Source organism: Nannospalax galili, unplaced genomic scaffold, assembly GCF_000622305.1.
Source record: "Nannospalax galili isolate Female #2095 unplaced genomic scaffold, S.galili_v1.0 scaffold1640, whole genome shotgun sequence".
NCBI lineage: Eukaryota > Metazoa > Chordata > Mammalia > Rodentia > Spalacidae > Nannospalax > Nannospalax galili.
Genome location: NW_008346098.1, coordinates 478,213 through 497,540, shown reverse-complemented (window position 1 = coordinate 497,540; position 19,328 = coordinate 478,213). Strand labels below are relative to the sequence as shown.

Here is a 19,328-nt window from a genome sequence, read left to right as displayed (position 1 = left end):
AGTTCTTTCCTTCATTTCTTTATTAGTGCAGGAACTCGAGATGCCTGTTATAGGTCACACTGGCTCCATAGTCCGGAAGCATAGAGAGATGAATTGGCTCTTCCCACCATGTAGGTCCTAGAGATCAAACTCAGGTTGCCAGGCCCAGCAGCAAGTGACTTTTCCCTCTGAGCCATCTCACCAGCCCCAATGACTGCATCTTGCTTATAACAAGTACGTGACAAATGGATATATGTATGGATATTTGGGATAGAATTACAGTACTTTCCTGCCAGAGAGGAAGCAGTTGCTAGCTAAGGAATCTCATAGCTAAAAGCTAAATAGGTAGCATAATCTTGTTACCTTGAATCTAGTTTTTTTAAAAAAAGAATTTTTTTTTTATTTTATGTGTATGTGTATTGCCTGCATGTAGGTAAGTGCACTGTGTCGTGCAATGCCCACGGAGGACAGAGAGGCTGTTGGATCCCCTGGAACTGGAGTTACGGATAGTTGTTAGCTGCCATGTGGGTACTGGGATTTGAACCCAGGTCTTCTGCAAGAACAGTCAGTGTTCTTAACCACTGAGCCATCTCTCCAGCCCCAAATCTAGTTTTTCTTAAACTACGGACGTATGAGAAATTCTAATTTATGAGAATTAGATCATTTTTCTTGTAACTAGAAAACTTGTTATGATGGTATTGCTATATGACAATTGGTGTACCGATCCTGTCTTTTGCTAAAAACAGTTGCTTAATAAAATTGTTCTGGAAGTGAAAATTAATGTTTCCGAATCAGCTAGTGTGATTTTCCCTTGAGGTAGGTCAAACAGAGCACTCAACAGAGAGGACATATTTTTCAACTTTGAACAAAGAACATTTTTTTACACCTCTGGAGAAATGACACCTTTTAAAAATGTACCCTTACACTCAGTCTTGTTAAATGGATAAAAATTCATTAGTCATTTTGGGATTATTGACTATACTGGTTAGTTTTTGTCATCTTGACATAAACTAGAGTCATCTGGGAAGAGGGAACCTCACCCGCGGAATTTACTTCATCAGATTGGCCATGTCTGTGGGGGAATTTTCTTATTGATGTAGGTGGGCCCAGCCCACTGTGGGTAGTGCTGTACTGAGGCAAGTGGGCCTGGGCTGTATCAGAAAGGTAGCTGAGCAAGCCAGGGGAAGCAAGCTAGTAAGCAGAGTCCTTCCTGGTCTCTGCTTCAAGTTCCTGCCTTGAGTTCCTCCTGCCTTGGCTGATGGACTGTAAGCTGTAAGGTGAAATAAACCCTTTTTCTCTCTTAAGTTGCTGTTGGTCAGTATTTTATCATAGCAACAAAAAGCAAACCAAGACATTGCCTTTTCCACTAAATGGGGTAAACTGCTTCTCTCTTCTTTTTGTGTGTTAGTGTGTATGCCTTTGTATGTGTGTGTGCTGTATGTGCATGCATATGTTTGGGCATGCATGCCTGTGCGCATGCATGGAGGCCAGAGGAGGATGACTGGCATCCTGTCGTATCACTCTCAGTCTTATTTCCTTGTGTCAGGGTCTCTCATTGAATCTGGAGCTAGGATTGTGCCTAGCAGCTGTCACTGTCCCTCACAGCACTGGGGTTTAGGCACTGCCTGGCTTTTTATGTGGGTGCTGGGATCCAGATTCCTGTCCGAATACTTGTTCAGCAAGCACTCTTACCTACTGAGCCACCTCTTCAACTCCCTTATTAATGGTAGTGAGAGTCTAAGACAGGCATTTCTAGGTCTTTGGCCTCTTATTCAAAGAATTGAAATAAAGGGGAATGCAGATTTGCAAAAGTTTCTGGGGACTTCATTCAAACTAAAGTGATAGAACAGGTCAGAGACACTGTCAAGAGTGACAGAGTGCTCATATGAGTGAGGATACCAAGGACCCAGATAATTGTTTGGAGCTTCCTTTTATGGGGTTCAAGAGGAGGAGTTTGGTTTCTAAGGGGTGTAATGCAAGCGTTTCTGTACTTTGACAGATTAAGTTCTACCATTTCTTTACTGTGCATGTCTCTTCCCATAATGCATCTGATTTTAATCATATGTTTAGATAATTATACATAGGCTTAAGATGGTAAATAGGTGGTTCTTCCCTAAAAGTTCAGTTAGAGGACACGGTTTGACTTACTGCACAAGCACCCTTGTGCAGGCTGGATCACCCCTTCTGCCCCTTTACCTGGATGTGGACTACTTTTGAACAGAATTTGTCCAAGTTCGGTGGTTGTTGAGGGAGGAGAAACTTACTCCATCATTCGCTGTGTATGTAGCTCCATACAGATGGGAGTCCTCAGTTGCTAATGGATTGCTGAGTGCATTTTTCGGCAAGGGGTGTGTGTGCACAGTAAATGCAGATAAGGGTCTCAGTTTTCCAAGTGTGTTACTAGGAAAGATGTGTGCGTAACCTGAACCAAGTGGAGTTCCCATTTGCTAAGCTATTCCCTGTGCTTGCCTGCTTCACCCTCTTTTGTTTTGGGGGGACAGGGTTTCATGAATCCTAGACTACCCTTGAATTCACTATGTAGAGAACGACTTTGAACTTCTGATTCTTTTAACTCCATTTTCTGAGTGTAAGGATTGCAGGCATGTGCCACCATTCCTGGCTGTTAATGCCATTTCTTAGGCATGCATGTATGAAATGTATGCAGATGTTTATTACTTATTCATGAGGTAAATAGATAAACTCTGCTAGTTCAAAATGAGTCAGACTCTGCTGTTTTACTGCCTGTAGTCATAGAAACCCCAGGCTCTTATCAATGATAGGTTTAAATTTATGGCATGAATGGTTTGGGCTAAATTTCAACATGACCCATTAATCAGAAACAATGAACTATTTGTGAAGTAAATGATAAGGAAATTGATCTATAGCTATTCATTAGATGTGTCAAGATACACACTTTTTGTAGTGATAAGGAGCCTAGGTGCCCCATGAGATCAAACAAGTTAGCTGGCAGAAGCTTACCGTCCTGCTTTTCTTCAAGCAAGTTTTTTTCCATCATGCAATTAAAGATGTCATGTGATTTCTTCAGTTCTTATTTGAGGGATGGAATTTTTTTTCTTCATATCTGGAACCCAAGCTACATGGGGAGGAATAGCTTGTTGAAGGACATTTGCTTGGAGACAGAGAAGAGTGAAGCAGGGTGACCTAGCTTCCTGGAGTGAAACAGGATGACAGAGCTCCCTGGCCCCTGACCACACACAAACCTGCCTTGGACCTCTAACAGTGGTTCAGGAACAGCTCTGGGAAAACATGGAGACTTTTTTTTTTGAGTTGGAAGAAAGATATTTATTTCAGATCATGTAAAATTTGTGTTTTGTTTTAATATTTTTTAAAATTTGAATCATATATGTGAACTCTAGTGCTTAGGGGCTCAGGGATATTTATTCAGTCCTGCTGAGTGGATAGAAACACAAGTCCCCATCCTTCTCTCTATATTTCTGCTAAAGCTTTTACCTTGATGTTTTCACACTTTTTTGTTTGTTTCCTTTATTTCTTTTTGTTTTGCTTATAACCCAGCCTGGCTTTGAACTCATTAGTAGTTGAGAATGACCTTGAGCTTTTGATCCTCCTGCCTCTATCTCCCTAGTGCTAAGAGGGCACTCTCCTCCATGCCCAATATATGCTGTGCTTGGGAATCAAACAAAGCTTTGTGTATGCTAGGCAAGCACTGTACCAAATGTGCTACATCTGCTGCCCATACTTTGGATTTGTAAACAGTTTCATTTGGGCTGGGGAGATGGTTCAGCGAGTAACATACTTGTCACACAAGTATAAGGACTTGAGTTCAGATTCCCCAGTACCCGCATAAAAAAGGCTGGGTATGGTATTGCATGCCTGTACCCCAGTGCAAGGGGGTGGAGACAGGAGGATCCAGGGGCTTGCTGGCTAGCCAGTCTAGCAAAGATAACAAATCAGGTTTAGTGAGAGACCTTGCTTCAAAAAATAAGGTGAAGAGCAATAGAAGAAGACACCTGATGTGGACCTTTGACATTTACAAGCGCACACAGGCTCAAGCACCCTCTCTACATATACCACATGCACATGTCCTCATGTCTGCACACATAGACAAGACATACCCACAATTTCATATGTATAAGAGTAGTGTGTGCACCGTCTTGGATATAGGTTATAGGAAGTGCTTACCTACTCATGTAGTGCTCAGTTTTATAGAAGCAGGGAAATGTTCAGAATGTGCAATTGAATGATTATTTGAGAAGGGATAGTAGTAAAAGTGCTAAAGACTCCTTATTTCATACCATCTGTGAAACAGGACTGACTCTGGCTTTCCTAGTCCATGATTTCTGATTGCAGATGAGCCCTGAAGCCTCCTTTCCTGTAAATGACAGGTTTTGCTTATGAAAAGCATTCAGGGAGATTACGTATTCCTGGCATTTGAAGTTCCAGAGACTGTTTGATGTTAATGCATTTACTGGAAGGGCTCTTATGGAGTTCCTCTGGCCTATGACAGGCTAGCTGTTGATGCAATCAGGAGACCACAGAGGGATTTCTCCCGCCCCCATGTCTCTTGAACATGCTGCTTCTCCTGTGATTCATGCCTCTGTGTCTTAGACTTTGGAGAAAGTGACTCTATCTCCATGGCTGAGTCAAGGCCAGCCTGTTCCTCTTCCGTCCCTGAAGGCCCCAGCCTGACAGGCCTGTGGTTTTTACTCCATCATTAAATTTGAGAAGCCTGACTAGAGAACATGCAGACATCAGTTTCCAAATCTTAGTGCTGGAAAGAGTCTGAGAGACGTTGGAGACTGCTGAATCCAGGGGTGCATATCACCAGGTATTGGGACAAGCTGTGCCTACCCATCTTTCCTAGGCCCAGAAAGCAGTGATTTTTGTTCTATCCCCAGATGATTCTTACTTTCCATGATTTATAAAATTGGGTGACCCTTTATCTAGTCGCATATCTTAATTTTATTTAAAAATCATGTATGTAGTTATTTAAAAAAAAAAAAACTACAAAGCACCTCTCCTCCAATCCTGATTTTCCCTCTGTTCAGTTGAGATAAAGAGATCACAATACCTGCACGTATATAGAAACTTCAAATGACTTAATAGCGTGAAGAGTGAAAAACAAAAGCCTGTGTCTCTGGTGCAGCTCTGCCAGAAGATAGCCACTATTAACCCTTTCTTGGCATGGACTATACTCAGCAAATATTTCCCATGGTTATTTATATCTTAACTTGTCTGTCTTCTTAATTTACGAAGTCTAAACTGAAGAAATCATTTTGCACACACTATCCTGCACCTTATGTATTCTTTTTTTTACTTAGACTATTTTGGAGGGGCTGAGTTGGCTGGGTGTTTGTCTTAGTTTGTTCTTCATTGCTGTGACAAAATACTCTGACCAGTACCAACTTAGGGAGGAAAGGGTTTATTTGTCTTACATCTCCCAGGTCGCATGCAGTTCATCAGGGAGCCCAAGGTAGGAACTCAGGGCAGGAACCTGGAGGCAGGAGCTGGAGCACAGGCCATGGAGGAACACTGCTTACTGGCTTGCTCCCCTGGCCCCTGCTCAGCCTGCTTTCTTATGCAACACAGGCCCACCTGCCCAGGGGTGGCACCACCCACAGTGGGCTGGGCCCTCCCACATCACTCATCAAGAAGATGCCCTTCAGACATGGCCACAGGCCAGTCCGATAGAGGCAATTTCCCGATTGAGGCTCCCTCAACCCAGGTGTGTCAAGTTGACACAAAAGCTATCCAGCACAGTGTTTGTCTAGCATAATGACACCCTGGGTTTGAGCTCCAGCACTGCATGAATTAGGTGTAATGGTGCACACCTTTGATCCCAGAATTCAGGAAGTAGAGGCTAGAGGATCCAAAGTTCATGGCCATCCTTAGCTACATGGTGAATTCAGGCCTGCTTGGACTACACGAGAGCCTGTCTTTAAAAATCTATTTTGGAGCTCACCAATGTCAGATTCTTCTTATTCTCCTTTTCTCCCCCTTCTTTCTGACAGTGTTTCTGTTTAGCTCACACTGGCCTCAAACTTAAGATCTTCCCACATCAGCCTCCCAAGTACTGAGATTACAGATATTTGCTAACATGCCCAGCTTTCAGAGGCCCTACTTCAAAACATACCATAGTTGGATTAATTTCCCACCTTCTTAATATCTCTCAGTGGGGATTAAAATAAAACACACACCCTTGGAGGATACACCCAACCTATATCTAAAACATGACGTGGGTTTTCCTTACTTTATTTTGTTATTAGTGAACACTTTTTAGTGTATCCGTTGCTATAGTAGATAACACAGAAACATGCTTTTATGTGTACATTGATTACTCCACTAATATTGGATGTGATGATTGATATCTTAGAGTGGTAAGAGTGGGCATTGAGCCAAAAGTGTTAGGAAAGAAAAGCTGACGATTAGGTAAGGAGAGGAATGACTGGAGCTGGGAGTTTGGCTGGGACCTGGGGTCCTAGAATTATAGATGATAGATTTAGATGGAACTGTAGGAGACTGCTCCAGCCTCATACACTCTGGGCAGAGAATGTGCTGCATCTTCGGTCCCAAGTTATGCAGTGAGGTGACCTGGGGTGCCACAGTCAGCTCACTGGAGGGAAAATCAGGGGTGCTCTAGGTTCTGTAGTATTTTTTCTTTCCACAGTGGCTTCTGGGAGCAGCTTTATCCTCCTATTCACACTGTTTAAAATTTTATTTTTAATTAGCTTACCAAGTTTGACTCTTTTGTATATGTTTAGTTTGACCTTTAATTGGCTCTCTCCCTAATCCCCTGCTCTGTCCTATCTCCCTGCCCTCTCCCTGCTTAAACATTTCCACTCCAAGTATTCGCCTTCTACTTGCTGTCACGTGTACTCTACTGCCCTCCCCTCCCCGCTTAAAGCTTCTTTCCCCCTTTCCATAGATGCCTTTCTAGTTTCCTGGCTTCTCTATACACTTAACTTCCACACAAACACACACTTACAATAATTAGAAGCTAGAATCTCCATCTGAGAGAGAGAACATGCAGTGTTTGCTTTCTGAGCCTCAGTCACCCCACTTGATGTATTCTCCACTTTCATCCATTTTCCTGAAGATTTCATATTTTTATTTGAATCAGGTTCTACTGTGCATGTGTACCACATTTTCAGGATCCATTCATCAGTTTATGGGAGTCTAGGAAAACTCCATTTCCTTGCAAATAGGACAGCAATAATCATGGATGTTCAAGTGTCTCTGTGGTAGAATGTGGAGTCCTTTGGGTATATGCCCAGGAGTGGTATAGCTGGATCATATGGTAGTTTTTTTTCTTTTCTTTTTTTTTTATTGAATTTTTGTGTATTTCATACATAAAATCATCTTTATACCCCCTTCTCCTTTGGCACCCTCCCATAGCTCACCCCCTCCTCACTGGAGTTCATGCATTCTGTCATTTGTATTAAGGCCCATTATGTAAAAGTGTCCCCAGATGTCCCTCAGTGCAAGTTATTCCACCTGGTTTTAGTCAGTCTATCTAGAGTCTCTCGCTTTAAGAAGATCAGCTCTTCCTCACCTAGCTGTCAACAGCTGCCGATAATTCTTCACCTAAGACTGGGGCTTGTGGTTCATTTCCACAATTCTATGCTGGGTTTTGCCTGCCTAACTTTGAATGGGTCTTGTGCATGCTGACATCATTGCAGTAGTTTTGTATGAGAAGGGTTCCAGGTGCCAAAAGGACTATTTCCGTATGGTGATGCACCCCCTCCCTGGCTCTTACAATTTTTTCTGGCCCCTCTCCTCCAATGGTCGCTGAACCCTGGGTGGGTGGACCTCCATATTAGGAGTCCTGTCCAAGGACCCACACTCTGCAGACTCTTATTCTCTGTGTTTTGGCCATTTGTGGCCTTTTGTTTTCCTGACCCTCTGTTGCATGGGGGAGCTTCATTGATGAGAACTGAAAGATGCATTAGTGTTCTCTTCATCCCTTGTTCTGTGTTCCATGAGTCTTAGGCATAGAGGTTGCTTCCTAGATGTGCCACTTAGGCTTGGGCAATTCACAAAGACTCTGTGTGTGTGACCATTGATGTAACTCTGTAATAATCTCTGTCAGAAAGAAGCTACTTTGATGGGTGGTGACTGGGATACTTGTCTGTCAATGTAAGGTTCCATATTTTGCACATAGTAAGAAATTTTATAGTCTAGGGCTATGAGAGCTTTGGGGTTTTCTCTAAGATCTGTGATATCTCCAGCTTTGTGTATTTAGCTAGGTTAACAGTACCAGACATGAGTTTCCTCCCATTGAGTGGGCTTTAAGCCCTATCAGGTAGCTGTTGATTATCCCCAAGATAAAAGTGCTACTATTGCACCAGTGTCATTTGCTGTGCTGGTCAATGATACGGTTTTTAGGCCTCGAAGCTAGGGTGGATCACTGATTGATGTTCTCCCTTACCAGCTTGCATAGTGCTCTCCAAAGTTATGAGAGCTAGTCTTCAAGGAGAGGTGGCTTCCAGGTCAGTTCCAGCTCCATTGCTCCAAATCCAGAGTTCGGAGTATGTCCAGTCTTCAGCAATAGGGTCTTACCATCAAGTTCTGGGGGCAATCAAGGACTGTGGCAATAGCCTGTGTAATTTTGGGAGACTCTTGGCAAAAGAACTCAAAGGAAGGTTTCTCCTGTCTGTCACTGTTTCTTGTTATGTAGTCTTCAGCTATATTCACGGACTCATGTAGGGATATTTTATGTATAATTTTCAGTCAGTTTTTGGACTAATATGATTCCCTCTTTTTTTTTAAATATTAGCTAGGGCCTATTTATGTCTCTTCTTTCTCTCCTTGTTTTATCCTCCCTCTCTGCACTTCCCATTTAAAGTGTCCCCATTTTCCCCATTTCTCCCTTGATAATTTTTGTATGCTATGGTCCCACCTCTTTTGAGTTCCTTCTTCCTGTTTACTTCCATAGTTCCTTGTATAGCCCCCTTCTCCTCTTCCCTGTTAACTCCCCCCTTTTTACACATTTCTCCCTTAGTAACGCCTGTCTCCTTCATTTCTTCTTTCTTGGGTTCCTTCTTTCCCTTTGCCTCCCCGGTTTCCTTCCATTTTCCTAGTTCCTGCAGTTACATCAGGATATGCACTCACTTATAAGGATTTGGTGCTAGGATCCACAAATGAGGGAGAACATATGTCTTTTATTTTTCTTAGTCTGTGTTACTTCACTTAGTATAACATTCTAGATCCATCCATTTACCTGCAAACTTCATTATTTCATTTCTTTACCCTGAGTAGAACTCCGTTGTGTAAATGTACCACATTTTCAATAACCACTCGTCAGTTGAGGGGAACTTAGGTTGCTTCCATCTCTTAGTTATTGTGAGAAGCGCAACAACAAACATGGTTGTACAAGTGTCTCTGCAATAAGATGAGCCCTTTGGATATATGCCAAGGAGTGGTATAACTGGGTCATATGGCAAGTTTGTTTTTAGTTTTTTATGAATTCTCCCAGCTTTCCATAGGGGTTGCATGAGTTTGCAATCCCACCAGCAGTAAGGGAACATTCCACTTTCGCCACATCCTTGCCAGCATTTGGTATCATTTGTTCTCTTGATTTTAGCTAATCTGACTGCGGTAAGGTGAAATCTTAAGGTGGTTTTAATTTGCATTTCCCTAATTACTAACAATGTTGAACACTTTTTAAGATGTTTCTTAGCCATCTTTATTTCTTCCTTTGAGAACTCTTTGTCTAGATCTTTAGCCCATATTTTAATTAGGTCATTTGTTTTCTTGATTCTTTGTTTTTTGAGTTCTTTAAATATTCTGGATGTTAAACCTCTGTCAGATGTGTCACTGGTGAAGACTTTTTCCTACTCTGTGGGTTTTCTCTTCACTCTCTTGATTTCTTTTTTGCTGTGCAGAAGCTTTTTAGTTTAATGAGGTCCCACTTGTTTGGTGTTGATCTTAATTCCTGAACAACTGGTGTTCGATTTAGAAAGCTCTTTCCTACACCTATATCTTGTAGGTTACTGCCAATATTTTCTTCTAATAGTTTCAGAGTTTCCAGTTTCACATTGAGGTCTTTGATCCATTTGAAGTTGATTTTTGTGCAAGATGAAAGATAAGGATCTAGTTTCATTCTTCTAAAGGTGGAGATCCAGTTTCGCCAGCACCATTTGTTGAAGATGCTGTCTTTCCTCCATTGTGTGTTCTTGGCACCTTTGTCAAATATCGGGTGGCTGAAATTGCATGACTCAGGTTTGGATCTTTAGTGATGTTCCATTGATATGTGTCTACTTTTGTGCCAGTACCACACTGTTTTTATGTAGTATACTCTGTAGTAAGTATACTTTGAGATCTGGTATAGTAATCCCCCCAGCATTGCTCATTGTGCTCAGGGTTGCTTTGGCTATCTGGGATCTTTTGTGCTTCCATACAAATTTAAGGATTTTTTTTTTCTAATTCTGTGAAGTATGTCTTGGGGATTTTAGTGGGATTGCACTAAATCTCTATATTCCTTTTGGTAGGATGGTCATTTTTCACAATATTAATTCTTCCAATCCATGAGCATGGGAGGTCCTTCCATCTTCTGGTATCTTCCTCAATCTCTTTCTTTTAAGCTTTAAAATTTTCATTGTAGAGATCTTTGATATCAGGTTTATTCCAATTTTTGTTGTTGTTGTTTTTGAGGCTGTCGTGAATGGGAGCATTTCCCTATACTCTTTCTCTGATTGTTTGTTATTGGTATATAGAAAGGCTACTGATTTTTGTAGATTAATTTTGTAACTTGCTAGTTTATTGAAAGTGTTGATCAGTTCTAGGAGTTTTCTGGTGGAATTTTTGGCAACTCTTAGGCATAGTGTCATATTATCTGCCAAAAGGGATAATCTGACCTCTTCTTTTCCAATTAGTACTCCTTTAATTTCCTTTTCCTGTTTTATTGCTCTAGCAGGAGTTTTAAACACTATGTTGAAAAGGAGTGGAGACAGTGGCCATCCTTGTCTGGTTCCTGATTTTAATGGGAATACTTTCAGTTTTCTTTCATTTAGAATTATGTTGGCTGTGGGTTTGTTGTATATAGCTTTAATTATGTTGAGGTATGCTCCTTCTAGTCCAATTCCCTTTAGAACTTTTATCATGAATGCATGCTGAATTTTGTCGAAAGCCTTTTCTGCATCTATTGAGATGACTATGTGGTTGTCTTTGAGTCCATTTATATGATTTATGATGTTTATTAACTTAATGTATATTGAACCATCCCTGCATCTCTGGAATAAAGTCTACTTAATCATGGTGAATGATTTTTTTGATGTACAACTGTATATGATTTGCAAGTATTTTGCTGAGAATTTTTGCATCTATATTCATTAAGGATATGGGTTTATAGTTTTCTTTTTTGGTTGTATCTTTACCTGGTTTTGGTATTAGAGTGATGTTGGCTTCATGGAAGGACTTTGGGAGTTTTCCCTCTGTTTCATATGGTAGTTCTATGTTTAGTTTTTTGAGAAGCCTCCAGATTGGTTTCCATTGTGGCTACAAGAGTTTATACTCACCAACAGTGAATCAGGGGTCCCATTCCCCACATCCTTATCAGTATTTGTTCCCACGTGTTTTCTTGATGATGGCCAGTCTGACTGGGGTGAGATTGAACCTCAGACTAGTTTTAATTTTCATTTCTCTAATGCCAAAGATGTTGACCACTTTAAAAAATATTTATTGGCCATTTGTATTTCTTCCTTTAAGAACTCTCTGTTCATTTCCATAGACCTTTTTTTTTTTTTCCGGTCTTTTGAGTCAGGGTCTCCCTGTAGCCCCAGCTGTCCTGGAACTCACTATGTACACCAGGTTGGCCTTGAATTCACAGAGATCCACCTGCCTCTGCCTCCCGAGTGCTGGGATTAAAGGTATGCACCACCATGCCCAGCAGCATTTTTTTTTTAAATGATAAAACTTTTTATTTATTATAGTCTTACAGAAGCAGCATCATAAAATGGAATTTCAAGGCAACAAAATCAAATGATGTCGTGTGGGCTTGAGAAATGGGAACAGAAGCAATGAGAATTATTAGAGGTTCCCTGAAGAGGAGATGACACCCTGGTGTTCAAGAGAGTAGAACTAGTTGGTAAACACCTGGAAAGAACTTGCCTTTGATCTAGCCTTTGATCTAGACCACATCAAAGGTCTTCTGGCTTCTTTCTACTCCCTCCCCTTCCTACCCATCCCAACATGCAGGGCAAACCGGATTTTCCCAAACAACTTTTATTTCCTCAAAGTCTTCTTTAACCCTGTGGAACAAGAAGCTGCCACAGGGCCCAGAATAGGTCTGCTTTCTGTTTTACTCCCTGCCCAATAAAAATATAGATATCTATTTTTTAAAGTATTTATTATTTTTATTTTGTGTGTATGAGTGTATTGCCTGCTTGTATGTGAGTGCACCCATGTCATGCAGTGCCACAGAGGTCAGAAGAGGGCTTCAGATTCCTCTGGAACTGGAGTTAAGGATGGTTTGTAGTCGCCATGTGGGTGCTGGGAATCAAACCCAGGTCCTCTGCAAGAAGAGTCAGTGCTCTTAACCACTGAGTCATCTCTCCAGCCCCTAGACATCTGTTTTTAAAAATACCCCTAGAAAAATGGACGGCACCTGAGGATTGACATCCAAGTTGTCCTATGGCCTGTGCACACACAGTATACATGTGCATGTGTGCTTCTACACATGAAAGTGCCCCCACCCCACTAAAAACAATAGGCATTGGGGCATAGATTAAAAAGCAGTGAGCTCTCATTTTTATAGACCAGGGGAGCAGACTGGCAGCTTAACAAGCAAGCATGGAGGTTCCATCTGTCAGGGTTCACTTCCTCAAATTAATGATAGCAGCATTTTTTAAGGTTTTGACTCTTTGCAAAACGGGGATAGCTGAAGGTAAAGACTAAGAAACAAAACGGATGGCTATTGCAGTCTCTTCATGGAGTTGGTGGGGATAGACTGACTTAATAAAGTGACTTGCACAAGGGCCTAGAGAGATGGTTCAGTGGATAAAAGCACTTGTCACTCACGTAGAGGACCAGAGTTCTGTTACCAGCACATGGAGTGGGTAACTTACAGCTGCCTATAACTCCAACTCCAGGGGATCTGATGTCTTCTGGTTCCTGTTGGACACTCTCAGGTAGTACACACACAGAGAAAGAGAGAGAGAGAGAGGGAGGGAGGGAGGGAGGGAGGGAGAGAGAGAGTGTGTGAGAGAGAGAGGCACAGACATAGACATGCAGTTAATAAAGTAATAAAAGTAATTTTTAAAGTGCTTTGTGTAAGTGTGGTAATAGGAGGCCCCCAGCAAATAAAGTCACTATCGTTACCTTTAATGATCACAAACAAGTCTAATTCTTGGAGAGTTCCTTCCAAGTAGGGAGGCAGGGAGAGAATACAGAATTGACTTTCCTTTTCTGTCCATTCCAGAACCAACATGGATGCCACCAGCCAATCCCCTGTGGATGTCATGCTTCCCAAGCACATCCTGGACATCTGGGCCATTGTCCTCATCATCCTGGCCACCATTGTCATCATGACCTCCTTGTTGCTGTGTCCAGCCACTGCAGTCATTATCTATAGAATGCGGACTCATCCGGTTCTCAATGGGGCTGCCTGAGAACCTCCCAGGAAGGCTGGCATGGGATAGGGCCATGAGCCCCCCCTCCAGCCTGTTTTCAGAAAAACAGTGGGAAAGACTCAGTGGGTTGGACCTGGGTTTTAGTTTTGATTCTGTGACTGAGCAACTGTGTGGATTTGGTTGAGGGATCTAACTCTATGAGCACCAGGTTCCTTAATTTTCAACCAGGAGTCATGATCCCTGCCCTCCTACCTCATAGGGTTTTGAGAACCACATGACTTAGTGGAGGTGAAAGCTGTTTATGAGTGTGGAAGCCACCACAGACAAACAGGTGTTATATCAAGTGATAAGAAGCTTTAAAGAACCAAAGACCCCACTGGTGATGGCTTTAATGACGGTGAGGGAGACTAGGGACAGAGCAGCCTTAGCCAGTGCTCCTCGCATCAAGCCATGCACAATGCACCCATCTTCATCGACTCAAAGTTGTTTTCTGTGACATGAGCCTCCCTCCACTTTTCTCAATTAGGGGTAGAGAGCTGAATGTGGCAGGAGGAGAGAGATGAGTAGAAATTTCCAGAACATTGTCTGTGCCAGAGTCTCTGCTACTGTGTAATCCCGAGGAATGCCTTGCCATTATTTTACAGTGCCAAAAGAACTGAGCTGATGAGTTTCTTTCTGTCCTGAGTGTCATGTCTCTTTCAGTGTTGACACTCAAGTAGTGTTGGAAATGCAGGGTGGCTGAGTTTCCTGCCCAGCTTTTCAGCCCTTATTCCCTTGTGTGCCCCACAGGAGAGACACTGTCCTTCTGTTCCAGCTGCTGTCATTAGTTTCATGGTTTTGCTATTATTTTTTTGTGGCACTGGAGATTGAACTTAGGGCCTCTTTAATGCCAGGTGAGCATTCTACCACTGAGCTACAGCCCAAGCCCTACTAGTTCTGCATGGATTCCTCTCCCTCCCTCCCACCAGCACTGCAGCCATCTAAAGTACTTATATTTTAAGAGATTCCTGGGACTTTAGAATCTAAGTAAAAACAGTGATGATTGTTTTAGATGCTATGATTTGTATTTATATAGAGATTATTTCTGGACCATTCAAGTTCATTATATACCCCAAATTGGGAGCATCCTGGGATTTATTAAGTTATGTAAGAAGATAACACAGATATTAAGATAGTATTATGTCAAAATGTTGTTTGACTTTGATCATATTTCATTGATGTATGCAACCAATTTCCAATAAAGTATGACAATGATTATGTATGAAGTTTTTCTTTGAAGAGTACCTAGTAAAACCAAAACTTAGATAAAAGGATTCTGTTCAGCTTTGTTTTGTCAGTGGTGGGGATCAAACCCAGGCTTTGCACATGCCACGCAGCAGCTGCATCACTGAGCTACATCCCCATCTCTCAAGATGGAGTTGGACATCTGCTTCTGTTCCTTGGGAAGGATTTTATGGCTGGTATTGTGGTTTGGAGGATTATAAAGTATGTTTTATGTACTATGAAAGTGGACAGGGTCAGACCACACAGTCTATGTTGAGTGAGGTGCTAAATCTAGAACCCAGAGAAGGGTTCGTAGGAGTGGAAGGGGCATAGATGAAAAACGGGAAAGCAAGATCGAAAAGGCCACGTGATAGGACACCTAACCCTTTGTGGGTTAAGGAGGAAGTGGAATGTTAGGACACCAAGACCGTGAGAACGAATAACTTTTTCCAGGAACAACTCTAATAAAGAGGTGAGAATTAATTAAGGGTCTGGGAAAGTTGGTGTAGGAATTTCTTAGTACATTTGAGTTGGGTACTACTTAGTTTTGCTTCATTGTTGCCAAAATATATTACAGAACTAAAAGGAGAAAAGGTTTATCAGGGAGGTTCCTGTTGTGGTGGAGGGGTCTCGATAGACAGCTGTTCACAGGACTAGAAGGAAGCAGAGGACACAGTCGGAACCACAGACAGGGTACAGAGCACAGTATGTTACACTAAGACACTCATGGATGTGTGTTCTTCCTCTTCATAAAGTCACCTCCCTATCCTTGACTCCTGGGAGCCACTGATCCCTGCCATTGTAGTGTTGCCTTTTGCAGAATGCTACATAAAAGAAATCATGAAGTGTGGAAGTGTCTTTGAGTCTGGCTTCTCTGAGAGCATTTGCCTTTCTGATGTACTCATTCTGTGTATCAATACGTGGTCTATTTCACTACATACTGCATTTGGATTGTTTTCAAACGATCATAAATAAAGCAGCTATAAACATTTCATGTGTGGAAGTTTTTCTTTAATTGTGCATGTGGTGCATATGTGAGTGTGTGTGCCACGTGGAGATCAGAGAAGGAAGTCAGGTGTCTTCCTCTGTCCCTGTCTACCTTATTGCCTGCAGACAGGGCCTCTCACCAAACTGCTTGCCATTTTGGCTAGGCAGGCTGGCCAGCAAATGCCCAGGATTTGCCTGTCTTTCCTTCCCCACCCCCTAATGTGGGGTTAAGGCATATGTAGCCATGCCCAGATTTTTCTGTGGGTGATGAGGATTTGAATTCCAATTCTCAGGCATGCATAGGATGCACTTTTACCTACTGGGCCATCTTTCCAGCTACTTGATAAAGTTTTATATGAGTATAATGTTTTATTTTTCTTAGCAATAGGAGTGCTGGTTCATGTGGTTTATAATGTGTATCAGAGACCGACAAACCATTTTCCAGAGTGATGCATTTCTGCCATCATGAAATAAGGCTACTACTTGCTAAGTGTCTTTAAACACATTTGGTATCCTGTTTCCCATTCTAATATGTGTGCATGCTTTTACTTTGAATTCCCCTGACATTGATGTTAGAAATGTGTCTGGGGTCTCATGAAAATGACCACATAATCCAAAGTATTTCCATAAGTCAAAAAGTTTTACTTCTTCAGAAGGATGCAAAGCTGCTTTCAACCCATCAAGCAAGCACACTCAGCGGGGGTCTCACTGGGTTTTTAGGCCTAACACAGAGGGGTCCTGTGCCTCACGGTGGCCATAGCTCAGCCTCACATTCTTACCCTGTTGACTAATTCAAAACAGTGCAGCTGATATGCAAAATGTAGCTTTTGAGAACAGGATGAAATCTTGAGCAAAAACTTTAATCTTAGGAAAATGTTGACTGTGGAGGGAGTTTTGCCAGATGGTGTTTTTAGAATGTGGAACTTTCTTAGTCTCATTTAACCCTTTGATAAGAAGACAGTACATTTCATTTATATTTCTCATGTTGCTATCCTGTGCTTGTTTGGCACCTGTGCCCCTTTTATAAAGTTGAGTTGTTTTCCTACTGTTAAGCTTTTTAAAACTTTGTTGTAATTTATTGTGCAGCAATAGAAGTCTAATGCATTCATCATGAGCATTAAGTTGATTCTCTTGTAGTTAATTTTTTCCCTCCTTCATTAGTCTGAACTTTAGATCAAAAGTTTCTTCACTGGCAACTTGAACCCATCCTACTGCTAGGTTTTGAGAATTATTCAGTGTTGTCTCCCTGCTGACTAACCACCTGCTTCCTGGGGCGCTGCTGCTGCTGTTCCTGTGTATGCTGCCCTGTGTGCTGCATGGTGTGTGACTATAAGTGCTGTGCTGCAGCAAGTGCTGCAGGGATGTGGAGGAGGGGGACGAGGAGCAGGATGTCCCTGTCAAGGCCTCTGGGCCTTAGACAACACAGTCATGAGCAAGGAGGCCCAAGATAAGGGCTAGGGCCATGTGGATGCACTGATATGGAAACTATGTCCACCACCATGGTATCGTAGGGGTACCAGAGATTGGGGATGGACCCGAGTCTTATAGAGCTCCCACCCTCTTTCCAGAGCCTCCTGCCTCCTCACTTGGAATTGTTCCTGGAGAAATAGGGTTGTCATCAACCCTAGCTCTCCTTCTCCTGCCCAGCTTATCATCCTTCTCTCTCAGCCCAAGCTCCCTAAGTGTCCCCCTCTCAGAAGACACAGGGTGCACAGGGAAGAATTAAGACCATGAATCTGCTACAGGGAGACTCTGTCTCAAAGAGACAAAAAACCAAAGCAAAACAAAAAACAAACAAAAAAAACCATTCAAGACTGTGAACCCATAAACCTGGCTTCACAGATGACCACATCCCATCCTGCTTATCTTCTGAAGAAAAAGTCCTGTGGAAGACATTAGGGAACATTCTGGAAAGGTCTCATTGAAAAGTATGTGTGTACAATGCTGTCCTTTCTTGCTGTAAAGTCTCAGCCATCTTTCTATCAAAGACTCCCCTGTCCCCAGTAACTCCTCCAGGAGCAGTCAGTTAAGGCTTAAAATGGGTTAGAGCCCATTTTGGTGTGGGCCTTTCCAGCTTACTTTTCAGGGCAACCTATAGGTGAGCGCGTGCGCTGGGCGCACTCCCAGAATGGCACGGCGGGTCTGCAGGCTTCTCCGCTGCTCCGGTGCTGAAAGTCTCCACTGCTGGAGCGTTGTCGAGCCGAATCCCGCCCTTAATTCACCCGTGTACTTTCCTCAGGAAGTGAGGTCCACTGGCCATTGGACCACGCGGGAAGAGCACGAGGACGGCGAAAGCTAGGATGTCCGCAAGTTGGTAACAGAGGAGTGCGCCCCCTGGAGAGGCTGGGTTGCCGGTAGTAAGACACAAGACTCAAGACTCGGCTTAGTCTGTGTTACAGCTTTATTAAGTGTCTCTGCTCCAGCTCCTTGCTGTCCAGCTCTCTATTGATCCAGCTCTCTGCGACCCAGCTCTCTGATATTGAGAGAAAGACTGGGATATTTATACCATGGGGGTAGTGGTAAAAGCTTTGGCTGATAGATACTTTGTTAGGTACTTTGTGAGACATTGTATTTACATATGGAAGTGGGTTTCTGCCAGACTGCTGTCACCTGAAAAATCACAGGAAAGCATGGTATTCCTAAAGCCAGAGGCCATGTTTATGTTATGGCATTTGTGGTGGGCACTTCAAAAGGAGTCAGGAAGGATGCCAGGTACTCTGCTGAAAGGAGTCTCAGCACATGATTCCGAGCTGCGTGAGCTGTCTGGACGTGAAGGGACTTCTACTTCACAGCAGGGGCCCCCAATATCCCCTCCTCTTTTGATTTAAATATGAAGAAGTGCCATGCCAACCCTAAGGGTCAACTCATTTCATCTCGGGAGAATCTAAAGTTTGATAACTGACCATGACCTGTTTCCTGTAGTGATTTTTAGCAAATGGCAGTAACTGTCAGCAAAGAAATCTTAAAACAGTAAGCAAGCACAATACACAGTATCATCACAGGGCAATAAGAGATAGGAGCCATGAAAACAAGGGATTGCTAAGCCAAATAGATTACAAAGTTTTGAGAGTGTTAACGTTGGTTTCAACAACATTTGATTCATTTACAAAGAAACAGTATCTTTCCCAATATCATATAGTCCCCATGTTCAACAGTTATCAAGTCCAATGTTTTTTTTATTGTGAAGTACAGTTCTGGCGAGAAAGTTCATTTGTTGTTAGAGAAACTTCAGGCTATCAGTCACGAATGTCACTGTTCGGTTCTGCTTGTCTTCAGCCAAAGGCAGGATCAGGTACAGCTTGTTGTCATGGCAATGCCTCCAGCATCCAGTGCAGGTTCAGTCTCTGTCAGTAGGGGGAAGAAAATCTTTCTCTGCTAGCAGCTGCTGGGATGCCATAATTGTTATACAAAGGTGGACAAAGAGAAATTAACACAGTGATGTATGCTGTACTGGGGAGGCTTGCTGCTGAAAATGTAACTGAATAGTTAGTCAGTTGTTTGAATCCACTTAGATGAAAGTCAGTGAAGTCTTTTTTTCTGCTCCTGGGTAGA

At 42.5% G+C, this 19,328-nt stretch overlaps 1 protein-coding gene across 2 annotated transcripts in view; it reads left to right on the top strand.

Annotated features, from left to right (window-relative positions):
- Smim3 (small integral membrane protein 3) overlaps positions 1-15,781 on the top strand; it is a 51,257-nt gene extending 35,476 nt beyond the window's left edge. For both annotated transcript variants that reach the window (XM_008842621.3, XM_008842620.3), the window contains exon 2: positions 13,376-15,781. In XM_008842621.3, the coding sequence (XP_008840843.1) occupies positions 13,383-13,565 (183 nt within the window). In that variant the 5' untranslated portion in view covers positions 13,376-13,382 and the 3' untranslated portion in view covers positions 13,566-15,781. The remainder of the gene's footprint in view (positions 1-13,375) is intronic.
- Positions 15,782-19,328: the final 3,547 nt, after the last annotated feature.